Source organism: Desmodus rotundus, chromosome 5, assembly GCF_022682495.2.
Source record: "Desmodus rotundus isolate HL8 chromosome 5, HLdesRot8A.1, whole genome shotgun sequence".
NCBI lineage: Eukaryota > Metazoa > Chordata > Mammalia > Chiroptera > Phyllostomidae > Desmodus > Desmodus rotundus.
In genome coordinates this window covers 5,431,711-5,447,537 of record NC_071391.1, presented here as the reverse complement: position 1 = coordinate 5,447,537, position 15,827 = coordinate 5,431,711, and the positions used below count along the sequence as shown (strand labels likewise).

Here is a 15,827-nt window from a genome sequence, read left to right as displayed (position 1 = left end):
AAAATGTGGTTTCCGTGGCCCTCTTAGTCACCCCCCACTGCCCCCCACAATAGGGCCTGCTCTCCCTCCATCCCTACCAGGGCCTGCTGTACTTAGGGACTCTACTCGTCTAAACATTGCCATGTGTGTAAAACAGCTGGGAGGGGCTTCCCTTGCAGGGGGACGGACTATCGCTAGATGCATTTACAAGAAACCGATAACACTGGTTGTCTGTGGGGACAAGAAATGGTGCCTGGGGACAGAGGTAAGAGAAGGACTTTTTGCCTCTTGTGGCTTCTGAATTTGGAAGCATGTGAAAGCATTAGCATGTCAAAAAAGTAATTTAAATGGAAAAAAATGTAATTCTTACGTCGTACCCCTACACAGATCCTTAACCCCTTCCCATGGCGTTCAGCAGTCATGAGCTATGGCTTGCCTTTAATTATTCTTCAAGGGGCAAGATTCTCAGTGGCAAGTGACAGAAACCCAATTCCAACTGGATTAGACAAAAATTGTCCTTTGTTGGTCCACATAATGAATTGTGCTTCAGGCATGGCTGAATCCAGGAGCACAAGTAATGTTATTGAGATCCCTTCTCTCGGCTCTGTTTCCGGGTTCGCAGTCCTTCCAATTTCTGACAGACTGAAAAGTGAACACGGAACAAAGCCACAGGGGCCTCAGTGCAGTTTTAGCTTGTGCTTCTCAGATCACGCTCAGTGAGTCTGGTCATCAGGGCCATTTGAATTTCCTTCCCATGAGTTGGCTGCGGAATTGCACTTAGGAAGGTTGCTTCGGAGAGGGACACCTGGAGGGAGGAAGGGGACAGTTTGGGGTGTAAAAGCCAGAGTTGGAGATGATGAGGTCAAAAGATTGGAGTCTGGTGACAGGCAAGGGCCATGGAGGGAGAAGAATAAAGCCTGTGCAGGCTTTATTCTGAGACAACATCTTTCCTCGTAGTGGCAGAGCAAGGTCATCATCAGCCCTGCGTTTGCTTCTTGACATTGGTAACCCTAAAAGTCCCAGCATATCCTCAAGATGAAACTCATTCGTGTCATATGCCCATCCCTGCACCATCCCTATGACCCAGCTGGGCTAGGCCTGGGTCTCAGGCCCACTTTTAGAGCTCAGGGGTGGACTCACTCACACTGGAGACTCTGGAAAATGGAGCGGAGGTCACCGTAATAAGAGGGACAGACGCTGGGCAAGGGAAACAAGGGGAGGCTCACTCCCCTCCTGGACTCTCTCCTCTTCTGTGCCATGGTCTACTGGACCGTTTTTGCTTCCTGGTCACACCATGCATGTACGTGTACTCCTCCTGGCCTTTGTCACTGCCTCCACCTGCTCCCCCTGGAATATCCTTCCCTTTATCTACCTGGCAAACTCCTACTCATCCATTAATACCCTCCTCAAATATCTCCTCCTCCCTGAAGTCCTCCTAACTCCCCCATCTGCTTCCCCACCTCTGGTAGAACAAATCCTTCTCATTGCTGTTCTTTTTGGTTTTCTTTCAATTCACAGTCACTGACGGAGCCTCATCCTTGCTGGCCTGGGATAGACAGAGGTGAATCGGAACTGGCCTCTGCTTTCAAGGACCTCCGTTATCGTGTAGAACATCTGTCTTAGAACTGGTTGTTTGTTCCACTCAGGGCTAGCTGTTCCCCGAGAGCTGGGGCCCAGCCCTGGCCATCCATGTCTTCTCCAGTCCAGCACAGCCGTAGGCACCAGGTAGATGGCAAATATGAGTTTTCAAAAGGAATAATGACAGTGTGCCTTGAAGGGACAGGAAGTGCTGACTCTGCTCCCCAAGCCAAGGGACAGCAGGGAGGCTTGGGTGCTCCCAGGGGCCTCTGGGAGGAAGTGCCTGGACTGGTCCCTGCTAGAACAGAGCTGTCACCACTCTGGAAACCCCCATGGCCCTGAGCCTGGGGCCAAAAATCCAGACACGAAGGAAAGTCCCCCAGCAAGGCCACCCAACTCCCAAGGAGGGGTCCAAGGAAGAGGCAAAGGTAGCTCCAACGGGACACTCATATTGAATCCCAGCCTCTGATGGGTCAGAGTTCTCCGAAGGGGGTGAAGAACAAGGAAGGCAGGGCTGCAGTTGGCAGGAGCCCAGGGGAGGAAGGAAACAAGAAACAATCAAGGAAAGATCTAACCCAGTCCCGGGGTTGGCTCAGGTCACAGAGTCTTGCAGGCTGAACTCCAGGCTGGGGTGGTGGAGGCTTCCTGGGGATGGAGTGGGGGTGGGGGAGGGTGGGGTGGGAGCTGAGCTCCCTCTAGAGACCTTATTTCTTCTCACGGCCCTCCTAGGCGCCCCCAAGACTATCACCACCCTTCCCTTGTGACCCTCTGCTCCCAGACCTGTCCCCAGTCTCCTGGTCCCTATGGTCCCACCTGCCTCCCAGGCCCCAAGGTTCCTGGGTAGGTGGGGCCATGGAGAGCTGGCACCAGCCTGGAGATCCTTCCCTGCCAGTCCCTCCCTCATCCCCAGACAACCTTGGAGGAGGGGCTTTTGACTGTCCCCCTGGGCCTGCGGGGGCTGGGTCTGCTGACGTGGACGATTTCCAGGAAGAAGATGCTGGGAAGGGAAGGAAGGGCTGAGTCAGTCCCCGGGTGGTGATTATAGGGCCCTGTGTGGGGGGAGCAGCCGTGGGATTGGGGGGAATGGACTGGGCCCATTCCAGGGCCAGGGAGAGGCTCTAGGCTGAGGAGAAGGAAGTTGAATACCCCATTCAGGGCAGTTCTCCATGGCAGCCTTCCTGCCTGTAACCCTCCCCCACGCCATGCTGGGTCCTGCACCTCAGCCACCAGGGTGTCCTGGAAACCTTCCAGCAAGGACAGTCCAGGGTCTGGCTGAAGCCTCAGACCCTGGGCCTAGGGAGCAGACTGGGGGAAGGAGGCAATGGGCGGGGCAAGTGGCCTGAGTGTCTGTTGGGCCAGAAATGCAGGACGCTGCAACCTTCCCCTGGCTCAGGGTCCCGGCCTCCCTGCCCACACTCAGGCCCTTACACACAGCCTGTAAGGTTACGTCAAAACCCAATTTTAGTAAATGAAATTCTGGTTTATAGATGCTCCTTAATTGCAGGGCTCCCACGGTGGCTGGGCGTGTACACAAAGGTCCCATCCATTCAGCAGGCCTGGGAGGAGCTGGCTGCAAGCTCCCTGGGCTTCCTTGGGCCCCAGGCAAGTGATATAATGTCATCTGTGAATGGGACAGTGAACCACCTACCTGAGTGCTTGCGAAGTGCGGAACTACGGCCAGGCACGAATCAGGTCTTGGATGTGGGCTCTGAGGAGGCCCCTTGCTCTGGCTGATGGCGGTAATATACCGAGCAGCAAGGGGACTGGAGGGAGTCTTGTCACATCCAAGTGGGCTTAAAACAGCCTGCAGAGAGCAGATGGCAGTTCCGCTGGCTTTGGGCGCTGCGAGCCCTGGCCTGGCAGCCAGGCCACGCAGATCACTAGTCCCTGAGGAAAGGGAGCGGTGGCTTGGGCCAAGCTGGTGGGGCCAAATAAGCTGCTCTCTGCCCATCCCTCACTGCTCCCCAATCACTCACTTCCAAGTGCTCCCCCATTGCAGCCCCAGCACCTCTCCAAAGGGTTCTGTAGTCCATTTGGCTTTCTGTGGCCTCGGGCAGGTGTCTTTGCTGCTCTGAGTTTCCATCCCTGAGACTTTCTGTTTTGTCATCAGCTCTGAATGGAGCTTCTGACCCTTCCAGACGCCTTCCCCCTTTCTCAGCAGATGGGCAGGGGTTTGGAGGCTTCCCCTCAGCCACCCTCCAACAGGTTCAGGGGGCTTCACACAAGAGCCATTCCAGGTCAGGTGGCAAGGCCAGCCTGGAGTCCCCCAAAGCTCCTGTTACATTGCGTCTGTGAAACTCCCCTGCTAAGGTTATGTGTTCCTGTCAACAAAACACACGCAAGTCCCTTTTCTTGTTCGGGGCCCACCAAACTACCATTTCACAGGCAAGGAGGTTCTGAAAGGGACTTTTATCTGGGGCCACAGAACAAGTCAGCAGCAGAGCCAGCTCAGAACCTGGGCCCCTGGCTCAAACGCAGTGCTCAGGGCTTGGCGGAGCTGCGGCCCTGCCCACGGGAGGGTGTTGTGGGAGGGAAAGGAAGGCAGGGGTGAGGAAGACTAGGTGAGCATCCTGAGGGGGTAGGAGGGCCCAGAGCCTGTGTGTCTTGACAATTTCAGGCCGAGCAAATTACTGTCAGTGCCCCAAGCTTTGGTTTCCATCTCTGCAAAGGGGGATGGTGGTGTTGGCTCTGCTACCTGGCTGGGCTTTCAGGGAGAGGAAGCAATTAGTAAGGGGCACAGGCAGGTGTGGGTAGCCGCGTGGCAGAGCCTGGGTGGCAATAGGGGAAAGAAGTATAACTCTTATGCAACTCCATCACAGTTTGGCCTAGGACCACCATGTCCCTTCCCCTCGACTGTCTCGGCCAGTTTTTGTCTGAACCACCAGGCCAATCCTGGCAGAACCTACCTAATTAATGCTTCCTGGGGAGTTGAGGAGGGCTGGGAAGGCTTAAGGTTAGAACCTGAAACTTCCCTGTATTAGGTTGGTTTTTTTTCTGTATTTATTTATTTTTAGAGAAAGGGGAGGGAGGGAGTAAGAGAGGGAGAGAAACACCAATGTGTGGTTGCTTCTTGAGCGCCCCCCACCAGGGACCTGGCACGCAACCACATGTGCCCTGACTGGGAATAGAACCAGTGACCCTTTGAGAGCACCCAATCTACTAAGCAACACCAGGCTCAGATCAGGTGTCAGCAGGGCTATGTTCCTCTGGAGGCCCCAGGGCAGAATTTTTCCTTGTCTTTTCCAGCTTCTCGAGGTTGCCAACATTCCTTTGTAGCCTCTTCCCCGTCTTCAAAGGGAGCAACACAGCATTTGTGGGGCCCATCTTCCACCGTCACAGCTCTTTCTTGGACTCCCCTTTTCTGTCTCCCTCTTCCTTCTTAAGGGCCCTTGAAATTACACACCCACCTAGATAATTCAGGGTAATCTGCCTATTTCAGCCAGTTGGTTAGCAACTGTAATTTCATCGGCAACCTTAATTATTCTTTGCCATGTAACAGAACGTTTTCACAAGTCCCGGAGACCAGGACATGCACATCTTTGGGGACCATTATTCTGCCTACCATCTCTCCCCATCCTTTCCCCCCTCCTGACTGGGCTGACCCCACCCCTGCCTCCGGCATCCTTCTCTATTTCAGGACATTTTGTTTGCCGTATGGTAAACAGTATGGAAGTTTTGACCATCCTGGTCACACTGTACTGTCGCCCTCCAGGAAGCAAGGTCCCCTCATCCCATTACTATCCACTTTTCCTTTGCCCCACCCTTCTTAGCACTTGCCCACGGGGAAGGGTATCATGGTGTACTTGGGGACTCGGGTTCCCTCCATCTCCCTTTACTGGACTGGAGGTCCCCATCCAGAGAGGGTTGAACCCCAGAGACAAGAATAGCGCGTGGCACACAGTAGAAGTGCAACGGGTATTTGTTGCATAGCTAAATGGAGCAGGGCCACAATTTCTTTCAATCTATTTCCAGCACCCTGTGCACCGCCTGCCCTTCAGTAAGTGTTTCTAGTACTGTATCGGTGAATGAATGAGTGGTGAACGAATGAACGAACCAACCGTTGGAACGAGTTTAAGTATGGGTCCCACCCAGTCCTACCCCCCACTCTTGCCCCCCTCCCTGGAAGCCACCTAGCCTTACCATGAGTATGTGCCCAGGCCACTCCACCTGCACACCCTCAATGCCCTCTTTCAGGGTAAACTCCTGAAAGCTCTCACAAATCTGTAACATTTTAATGTAGGCGCCTGCAAGGCCTCATTCATTCCTTTACTAGTCACAGAATACACTGCAGGCGCCTCCCTGACCCAGACCTCCAGGGAGGGAACGCGTCCAAGGACGCTCTGTGAATTCTCAGCCCTTCTAGAACCGAGAATTTGGGCTCAGACAAGCACAGTCGGAATCCGCGGAGTGCAGCCTGGGCACCCGACATCGCCTGGCTCGCAGCCCCCAGAGCCTGTACTGGAGCCCCGGGGCCGCGGGGCTTAGTGTTCCCTGCGCAGAGCTGCCAAGGAGGGAGCCCAGGCGGGGACCCGAGTGGGGCGGGGGTGTGGGCGGGGCCTTTGTGGGAGGCCCGGGCATTGGCTCCGCGGGCAGGGGGCGGGTTTTCAGCAGCCAACGTCTGCCCCGTAGGTTCAGAGCCGGGATCCGCTCCCTTCGCGGCGGGGTCCTGCGCCAGAGCTTTTGCTACCCTGTTGGTCAGCTGCCTGTGCTCTAAAGGTGAGTTTACGCTGGGACTCTGCAACCTGTCAACGGTTCGAAGGGGTCCCTTGAGAGGCCCATCCCTTTGGCTCCCGCCACAGCTCGCACCCCGGCCCCCATCTCACCTCCGCGCAGGTTCTTTCCCGGGAACCTTGGGCTCCGCAGTGTTTCCGGCTCGCGCCTCGGTCCTAGCAGCCACACCCGCGCCCTCTCTGCCTGCGGGGCGCCGTGCATTCTGAACCCGAACTCCCGATCCCGCCCTCCACCCTACGCCTGAGCCCCACCCCACCTCCGGGATCCAGGAGCGCCTTCCTGCGCCCTGCGTCCCCGCCTGGGCTGGGGGTCGTATTTTTAGTGGATGGTGAGGTGTCCTCCTATCTTTAGCCAAGGCTGCGAGCGTCCTGAAATGGATCCGGGCTGGGCTGGTCTGGGCTGGGCTGCACTCGGGCAGAGGGCGGGGAGGGGTCGGCGCTGGAACCCGAGCTGACGCTGAGGAGCGGGACACGCGGGAGCCAGGGCGGGGGCCCGCGCGCCGGAGCTCTGGCCCTGCGCCCAACGGACACTCGGACCTTGCCCAGGCCGGAAAGCACGGGGGAGGCTCCTCCCAGAGCTTGGAGACCCTGGTAGGATTCTCGATCGCCCCCTTTTCCCCGTGATTGTCTGCTTATGAGACAGAACTCCCCAAGAAAAAAAGATTCTGCAGACAATCCGCATTTGGTACGCGAACGTGCGGTTCCTTGGGGGCGCCTGCCTAGAGCCAGAGGCGCGCTGGAGACCCCGGTGCGCGGCCGGATTCCTCCGGGACTCGCAGCGATAGAGATGACGAGCGCGCCACCTAGCGGCCCCGAGTTCGAGCGCCTCTCCGTCCCGGGACCCCGGGAGACCCCAGAGGTTGCCCAGGGGAATTCTGCGCAGGCTATGCGAGATGGGCGGGCGGAAGGAGGTGGGGGCCGGGGGCCGAAGGCCGTTGGGTTTTGGTCTTGCTGGAAATCCTGTCTCCAGACCACCAAAGTGCTTGAGGAAGGCCCTATACCTATTTACTGAATAAACGGCCAGGCTGACAGTAACATTGGCGCTCTTGATTGCAGTGCGGCAGCGGCCCTCTGGTGATGGCTTTATTGCCATCCCATTTTATGGATGGGGAAGGTGAGGCCCAGAGAGGAACAATGTCTTTCCCAAGATCAGAGTGAGTCCCAGCTGGGGGTGGATTCAAGGTCAGTCTCCTGATTTTAAGGTCAGACCACTCTTAGAACAAATACCCCAGGTAGGGAGTGGCCTAGTATTCCTTGTGAGGGGAGACTCTGAAAGTCATTTTCTCTGAAGGAAGCCAGAGTGGCTGGATACCAGTGTCCACCCTGCCTCAACTAGCTGGGTGACCTCCGCAAAGTTGCTTCATGTCTCTAAGGTTCAGCTTCTGCCTCGTAAAAGGCAGTAATGACACCCGCCGTGCTGTGTCTGCGAGCATTAAAATGAAAGCTGTGCAAGGGCAGCTGCGGCCTGGGGTCTTGTAGTTGCCAAATTTGAATTCTTGGGGCTTGATGGCTGCGATTCCCAGCTCTCCCCTGGGTGGTTGACGCTGGCCCAACCCTTTCTCGACAGCCTCAGCTCTCCCCACATCTGGAATCGGGCGGTATATCTGGCTCCGAGCTTGGCAGCTGTCAGGGACGCCCATTGTGTTGTGGAAACACTCCGCAGTCTTGGCACCCCTGCGTGATGGGAGGGGGGACCTGGCCCGGGCTCTGAGCAATCCCACCAGTCAGCCCCGCTCTCCGAGAATGAAAGGAAGGAAAAGCCACCCCAGGACTTCTCGCCTGCCCGCCGCGCGGACAGATAGGATGTGTGTCAGCAGGTGCCCGCCCCCCAGGCCTGGCGTGTTGGATGAGTGTGAGTGAGGGGACTCCAAGGCCTAGAGGCGCCCACGGCGGCGCCCCCCCCCCCCCCCCCCCGCCCCCAGCTCCTTCCAAGCTTAGCTGGAATTCCACCACTGGAGAGTCATTCCTTTGTTTCCTGTTCAGCTGCAGGTGCTCAGGGAGGGGCAAGATGTCCGGTCTCTGTGGCTCAGCGTGACTGACCCGGGGTGTCCGGTGCTGGGGTGGGGTTTCCTGAGTGAGAGCCCGGGCTGAGGAGGTGAAGAGAGTTGGGATTCTGCCTTCCTCCTTCCTGCTCCCTCCTGCTAGCTGCTCTTCCTCCCCTCACCCTGCCCAGGGTGAGAAATAGGGCAGAGAAGCCGTCACGAGCTGCTCTGCTGCTGATCAGCTCCTCCCTGGCTGATTTCCCACCTGCTCAGCCCCTGCTGGGCGGCGCAGTGGGAGACGAGGGGCCTGTCTGGGTACCTGCTGAGCGACCTCGGACATGTTCCTTTCTTTGCCTTTAGAGCTCTGATCCTTCATGTGTATCCACGTGTCGGGCGATCCCCGGCCCTGGGAACTAGAGGCCGGGCTTGCAAGGCTTTTTCTGCAAACCAGTACAGCACCCCTTCAGAGTGTGTTTATTTTTCCACGTTAAAAATAGCTTTCGTTCTTCTGATTACATAAATAATATGTGCACATAAATAATACATGCTTATTAAAAATTGAGCTAATAAAAAGTATGAACAAGAAAGTCCGGGTCCCCAAAAATTCTACCACCTCGAGAGAACCGCCATCAACATTTTGGCGACCATCACTTGTTATTTGTATATTTTGTTTTATAGTAACAGGATCAAATATTAGATAATTTTTATTGAGGGCACTTTTCCTCCCACGTCACTGACCCCACATCCCATCCCTGCCGCCCACCCCAGACTTAGCGCTGGCCTTCCATATTCTCTGTTCTTGTGTTGCGTATAACCCTGTGCAGACCTGTAAATGGTCCTGTAAATACACGCATTTATGGGGAAGGGGAGGGGAGCTGGTCGAGGCTTCTAATAAATGGAATCTTCTCTACCACATTTTTGTGTTTTGCTTCTCTCCCTCTACGATGCCTTGTGGGAATTTCCCCAATATCTTATAGCTCCAGTTTTTAAATGGAGATGATAGGAAGGTGGTTGAGATAACAAAATGAGGTATTTGCAAAGAACTTAGCAAAATACCAGACATAGAAAGCCTCCCCCCAAAATATTTGTGCCCACCTCTCCGTCTTCCCCTTAGGGGCTAGGGCAGGGAGGGTGACAGAAACTACCTCAGACCCAGTCCCTGCACACAAGGAACTCCTAACCAGGAGGAGGGAAACCCCGAGGTGATCTCACTTCCAGGTAGGATGTGATTGGGCCAAATGGGAGGGGTCTCAGCCAGGCCTGGGTGTGTGAGATGGAGGTTTCAAGATCTCTGTCCTCTGTCAAGTAGGGAACTGAGCCCAACCTGTGAGACTTGTCAGTTCTTGGGGCACCTTTGGTGTGCTTTAGGAGGTGAGTGCACAGGGATGGTGATGAGCAGAGCCTGGGACCCAGGGCAAGAGACCAGAGCTGGGACTTCATATGGGACTTTGGGCCTGTTGCTCAGGTTCCTGGGCCTCAGTGTCCCCTCTTGTAGGAGAGAGGCTTGGCGGTGGTGATCCAGGCCCTAGGTACTGCGAGTCTGTGACTGAGGTAGCTCACGCTTCTTCTGGCAGGGCCCCTGCAGCAGGGTGGCCCCACTTTGGTTCCCAGAAGCGAAACGGAGGCCTCTGACTTTTGTCCTTCCGTCCCTGACTCATACCCTTGGTGTTTCAGCTCCTCAGCTCCGGACCAGGGAGATACTCACAAGGACAAAGCCAGGGAGCACTGCTGCCTACAAGATCTCCACCTTTCTGCTGCCAATTTTCGGAAGTTTCCAACCCTTTGGGGAGAAAGTGGTTTGTTATCTCAACCCTCTGCCTTCACCAGTCATTAATCTTTCTTTTCCTAATTCCTTGGGCCAACTTTGATCACGCCCCATACCTACTCTTAGCCCTTTGACAAGGGTTTGGAGTCTGGAAACCACCCTCTGGGGCTTCCGGTTGAGTGGTGAGTGGTGAGAGGAGGCAGCAGGAAGGCTCTGATCTCGGTGGCGAGTGGACTGTCTCCAGCCTCGGCAGCCAGGCCTGCGTGGTGAGGTCACTATGTCAACCAAGGCACCCATCTACCTGAAGCGCGGAAGCCGCAAGGGCAAGAAGGAGAAGCTGCGGGACCTGCTGTCCTCAGACATGATCAGCCCACCACTGGGGGACTTCCGCCACACCATTCATATCGGCAGTGGTGGCGGCAGTGACATGTTTGGTGACATCTCCTTCCTGCAGGGCAAGTTCCACCTCCTTCCAGGGACAGCAGTCGAGGGACCTGAGGAGGATGGCACCTTTAACCTCCCCTTCCAGTTCACCCGCACCTCCACGCTGTGTGGGCGGGAGCTCCCCGAAGGGCCATCCCCTCTGCTTAAGAATGCCATCTCCCTCCCAGTCATCGGTGGGCCCCAGGCCCTCACCCTGCCCACAACCCAGGCCCCACCCAAACCCCCTCGCCTGCACCTGGAGACGCCTCAGCCCTCCCCACAGCCTTCCCCGCAAGAGGCAGGTAGTGTGGACATCTGGAGAATTCCAGAGGCTGGCTCAACCCGAAATGGGTTGACCCCTGAGTCTGGGACTGAGGAGCCCTTCCTGTCCCATGCCAGCTCCCTGCTCTCCCTGCACGTGGACCTGGGGCCTTCCATCCTGGACGACGTGCTCCAGATCATGGACCAGGACCTGGGCCACATGCGGATCCCCACATAGGACCTGAGGCAAGCCGGGCTGGGAGCCCAGGCTGAGGTGAATGCCTGGAAGCAGCGGGTGGACGTGGGCCTGGCCTAGCAGTCGACATCCCAAGTCCTGCTTGTGTGGTCACTGGCCAGTGATTTCTGACTTCGAACCTTTGTGTTCCTCCCTCCCACCCTCTCTCTCCCCATGGGCAGAGTGCACCTCCTTGCTTTCCCTGTAAGAGAAGACACATGCAGAACTCAGCCCAAAGAGCCCTGAGCATGTTGGGCCTCCGGGCCCCCACCGCCACCTGCTCCTCCTTCCCTCAGACCCCTGGGATGAAGGCTCTGCCGAAATGGACTTCCCTTTCACTTCTCTTCTGCCTCAGCTGCCACGGATGCCCTGACTGGCGCGTGGAGAAGAGGCAGGGCATCGCCAGCCAGAACTTTGGGAGCATGGCATCAATGACCGAATGTCCCTCTGCCCTATCTGCCACATGACCAGGGGTTCTGGTCGCAATAAAACTCGCTGCTGCTCATAGTTGTGCTCCCCATACCCTTGTCCCTGAAGACAGGCCAGTCTCTGTGACCTGGGCTGACCCCGAGGAGACCGCAGTTCCTGGATTTGGCCTGGGGCTGGGAGGGACCCCACAGTGCTGGACAGCAGACTCATCTCATCCGCAGCGCTGTTGAGTGGGCTCCTGTAGTGCACTCGGAACGCTCCCTGTACTGGGGGTGTAAGACAGGTGTGATCCCTGCTCTCCTGAAACTTATATTCTAGGAGAAGAACGATATTAAATTTGTGAGCAAGTCAGATGATTTCCAATAGTGTTCAACACTATGAAAAAACAACGTGCCCTGGTCAGGTGGCTCAGCTGATTGAAGCATCATCCCATAGGTACACCAGAAAGGTTGCGGATTCAATCCCCAGTCAGGGCACATACCTAGGCCATGGGCCCAATCCCCAGTTGGGAAGTGTGCAGGAGGCAACCAAATTGCTATTTCTCTCTCTCTTGCCCTTTCCCTCTAAAATCAATGAATACATCTCGGTGAGAACCCAAAAACATAAAAAACAACGTGGTCGGGAATGCCTGGGGCAAGGGTACGGGTGGTGTCAGGGTACTTTAGGGTGATCACGTGATTTTGAACCAAACCTAGGGCACTTGTGTAGGTACTTGTTCCTTGTAGACATTTTTATGCTTGTCTGTCTTTTAAAAAAAAAACCTTTTTATCTATTGATTTTAGAGAGAGATTGGAGAGAGAGAAACATCAATTTGCTGTTCTACTTATGTATGCACTCACTGGTTGATTCCTGTATGTGCCCTGACCGGGTATGGAACCCACAGCGTTGGTGTATTGGGACAACGCTCTCACCAGCTGAGCTACCTGGCCAGGGCTTGTCTTGCCCTTCTTTAAGCACACTGAGCAGTGTTATTTTCTGGTCATTATCAAATCATTCCAATGTCTTAAGTCTTTGTGGGTTGATTTATGTTTTCTGTTGTTCGTATCAGTTCTCGTTCAGGGTTTCTTGTTTCTTTGTGTGCCTGATTATCTTTGACTATGGATGGGATGGATATTATATCTGGAAAAAAGTTTTTAGAAATAATTTGAAGCTTTGGATGACAGTACATTCCTTTAGAAAGGATATTGCTTGTTACCAAATATGCTGGCTTCTGCCAGGTGACTAGGGGCATTATAGAATGGGTCCCAGTTCAACCCAAGTTTTATCCAAGTTAAAGGCCTGAGCTTCCCTGGACCACCCAGGTAATATAACTCTGGGCTACATGTCCATAGAAGTGTCCCATCTTAAGTCCCAACTTAAAGTGTGTGCGTGGTGGTGGGGGGGTATCTGACTTCCCACCTTGGGCAGGCTCTGAGTTTTGATTTTTGACTGTCCCAACCAAAGACCATCAAACAAGAGCTCAGTTTCACAGTTGTATCTTCCAGATCAGTAAATGTCTCCAAAACAAAATTGCTTTGCATTCTGGGATTACCTCTCTGGGTTGGAGCCTCCTAAATGTTGACCCAGTAATTCTTCACTATATTATTAGCTTTTAATGCTTCTTTAAGATTTTTTTCATTTTTCCTGAATTTTAGTTTGTCTTCAGTGGGAGTGTTGGAATTAAATACCTAACCAGGAGCCTGTCTTCGATTAACTACCTGAATATTAACAAGATCCCCTGGGTTTCATTTATATTTCTGTCTGTCTCCACTGGGTAATAGCAAACCTGTTACCCCTTAACCGTTTGCATCCATCACTCCAGCCAATAGTGGTACCCCTTTTTACTTTCTTGCCCAGTGGATGTAAATGCAAAATGACCCATTGGCAGTCTCAGCTCTTAATTTAGAGAAATCGTATTGTGCCCCCTGGTGGAAGCATTCCTCCCTTTGGCCATCCTTAAGGCTCTAGATCAGCCAGAGCCAGAAGCCAGAGTTGCAGGAAAAGAACTGAGAGCCATTGATGGTGGGCTCATAAACTGCCTTTCCAATGATATAGAATTAGGCTACTTGTTCATACTATTTTTATTTTAAAATTTTTATTGAATTATACATACAGAGAAGTGCACAAATTTTGTGTAGTTCAATTAACTTTTATAAAGTGAACAAACCTATGTAATCGCTGCCCAGATGAAGAAAAGGAACATCACTAGGACCGCAGTTGCCACCTCATGCCCCCTCCTTGTCACTCTCCTGGAAAGGTAGCCACTCTCCTGAGTCCTGGCCCCATAGTGTGTCTGTTTATGTAACTTTATATAGGTGGAATCCTCCTACAAGATGTCCTTTTTTTAAAAACTGGCTTCTATTCAGTATTAAGTTTTTGAGATTGGTTCACGTTGTCGTGTAGCGATAGTTTGTTCTTTTCATTGTTGTTTATATCAATTGGGATGCCCACAGCAGCAGCATGGGATCCGGTTTGGGGATCCAGTTTGGGGCTATTACAACGAACGCTGTTGTGAACATTCTTGACGTGCTTTTGATGCACAGATCCACAATTGGAAATGCTGCATCATTGAGTATGTGAATGTTCAGCTTTAGCGCTAGCATACTATATTAGTCAGCTCAGCCTGCTGTACAAAACACCACAGATGGGGTGGCTTCAACAAAGACATTTATTTCTCACAGATCCGGAGAAGCCCAAGATCAAGGTGCCAGCAGATTCGATTCCTGGTGAGAGCCCGCTTCCGGCCTTACAGATATCTGCCCTCTGGCTGTGTCCTCACATGGCCCTCCCTTGTGGGGAGAGATGTCTCTGACTTCTTCTTAAAAGGGCACTAATCCCCATCATGAGGGTCCTGCCCTAATGACCTCATCTCAACATAATTACCTCCCAAAGGCCCCACCCTCACACACCATCGCATTGAAGGTTAGCGCTTCAGGACGAATTTAGGGGGCACACAAACATTTAGGCCATATTATGCACTTTTGACTCCTGCGTTGGGGTCAACTCTGATACCCTTTGCCTCACGATCACTTGGTTCCCAGAGGTGAAAGAGTGCACCAGTGTTCTCTCTGGTTTTTCTTCCAAGGTGCTGATGTCTATTCTGCAAGTTTGGTGCAAGGCAGGCAGTGACAAATATCTCACAACCCTCATCTGCCAAATGTGATCTTAAGGCATAGTGATGGTAAGATGTGTCCTGATTCTGAAATACTGAAACGGAGGGAGAGGCCCTGGCTGGTGTGGCTCAGTGGATTGAGCTCAGGCCTGCAAGCCAAAAGGTTACCAGTTCGATTCCCAGTCAGGGTACACGCCTGGGTTGCAGCCAGGTCCCCAGTTGGGGGTGTGTGAGAGGCAGCCAATCTCACACATTGATGTTTCTCTCCCTCTCTTTTTACCTCCCTTCCCCTCTCTCTAAAAGTAAATAAATAAAATATTAAAAAAATAAAAGAAAATGGGGGGAGAGGACAGGGAATATGTGCATCTCAGAAATGATGAAATAGGGATATGACAAGGACCAAGCCTTGGGGACTCTGATAGTTATAGGTGGAACAGGGCAGCAAAATAGGCTGACGGAACTGACGATGTGATAGGACAGCCAGGTGCTGTCCTGGAGAAGACACCTGGAGCAGAGTTTGATAAAGGAAGGAACGTCACTGGTGTACTGGGAGTTGACATGCTGTTGAGAGAGGAGAAGAGATCCCTAAATCTGTTGAAATGGAGGTCATAGTGAGTTGTGTTAGGAGCTGTTTCAAGTGAACTGGTAGGAACAAAATCCCCATTAAATTAGACAGAAAGACTTAGAAGTAAGTCAACAGAGATTGGGAGTATAAACGGAATATTTGCTATGAAAAGGTGAAAGAAATGGGGTGATAATCCAAGGCAGATGTGGGCTTAAGGGATTTGCTTTTTAAAAAAGAGGGTATTAAGCCACGTATGTACACAAATTGGCATGATTCAACAGTGCAAATATGAATGGCACAGAAAGAGGGATAGTTGCAGGAGGGAAGTTCCTCAAAACCTAAGTGGAAGGAACAGCTTGGATAGGAGGAGTAGGAAGCAAGGAAGAAGAGGTGGGTACCAGTGAAGTTGGTGGCTGAGTCTGGTGGCAGGAAGGTGAGGTAACATCTGTCAGACCCCAGTATGTGGGTCAAACAACTGCCCAGTTCTGGGTATTAATGTTCCTCTCCCTAAAATGGTCACGTCTGGCAGGCCAAGTGCACTCTGTACGACTCTTATCTTCCGCTACCCACCAACCCAACCCTTCCGCCTGTGATGAGAGCAAAGGGTTAACCACAAGGTTAAAGGTCGGCGAGGTAGCAGGATAACGGTATCAGTAGCCCTTCCCCGGGCCTGCCAGTTTTCATCAGCCTCGCCTTCTTACAACCAGGCCACATCCTCCTGCCCTCCTCCAGCTCCTCCAAAAGCAGAGGGCGGGGCTCCAGCGGGAGGCTCCGGACACGCGCCCGCGC

The 15,827-nt window shown here is 53.5% G+C and overlaps 1 protein-coding gene and 1 long non-coding RNA gene across 4 annotated transcripts; one reads left to right on the top strand and one right to left on the bottom strand.

Moving 5' to 3' along the window:
* Positions 1-2,234: 2,234 nt before the first annotated feature.
* LOC123478051 (uncharacterized) lies at positions 2,235-6,583 on the bottom strand. The gene is made up of 3 exons (XR_008426867.1): positions 6,381-6,583; positions 3,206-3,361; positions 2,235-2,554 (listed from the first exon to the last, which is right to left on the bottom strand). It is a non-coding gene; the product is annotated as an uncharacterized lncRNA (long non-coding RNA).
* On the top strand, positions 6,149-13,576 carry CDC42EP2 (CDC42 effector protein 2). 3 transcript variants are annotated; one of them, XM_045183325.3, is made up of 3 exons: positions 6,149-6,273; positions 9,944-10,992; positions 11,136-13,576. In XM_045183325.3, exon 2 carries the CDS (start codon positions 10,312-10,314, stop codon positions 10,954-10,956), a length of 645 nt encoding a protein of 214 aa, XP_045039260.1. In that variant the 5' UTR covers positions 6,149-6,273; positions 9,944-10,311; the 3' UTR covers positions 10,957-10,992; positions 11,136-13,576. The 3 variants fall into 3 exon arrangements, with proteins under 3 accessions (XP_045039260.1, XP_024429951.1, XP_045039259.1); XM_024574183.4 differs by having other exon boundaries at positions 9,944-13,569; XM_045183324.3 differs by lacking the exon at positions 6,149-6,273 and adding an exon at positions 6,746-6,878 and having other exon boundaries at positions 9,944-13,569.
* Positions 13,577-15,827: the final 2,251 nt, after the last annotated feature.

Coding starts and splice junctions, on each gene's coding strand:
- CDC42EP2 (XM_045183325.3), top strand. CDS start 10,312: ATGTCAACCAAGGCACCCATCTACCTGAAGCGCGGAAGCCGCAAGGGC.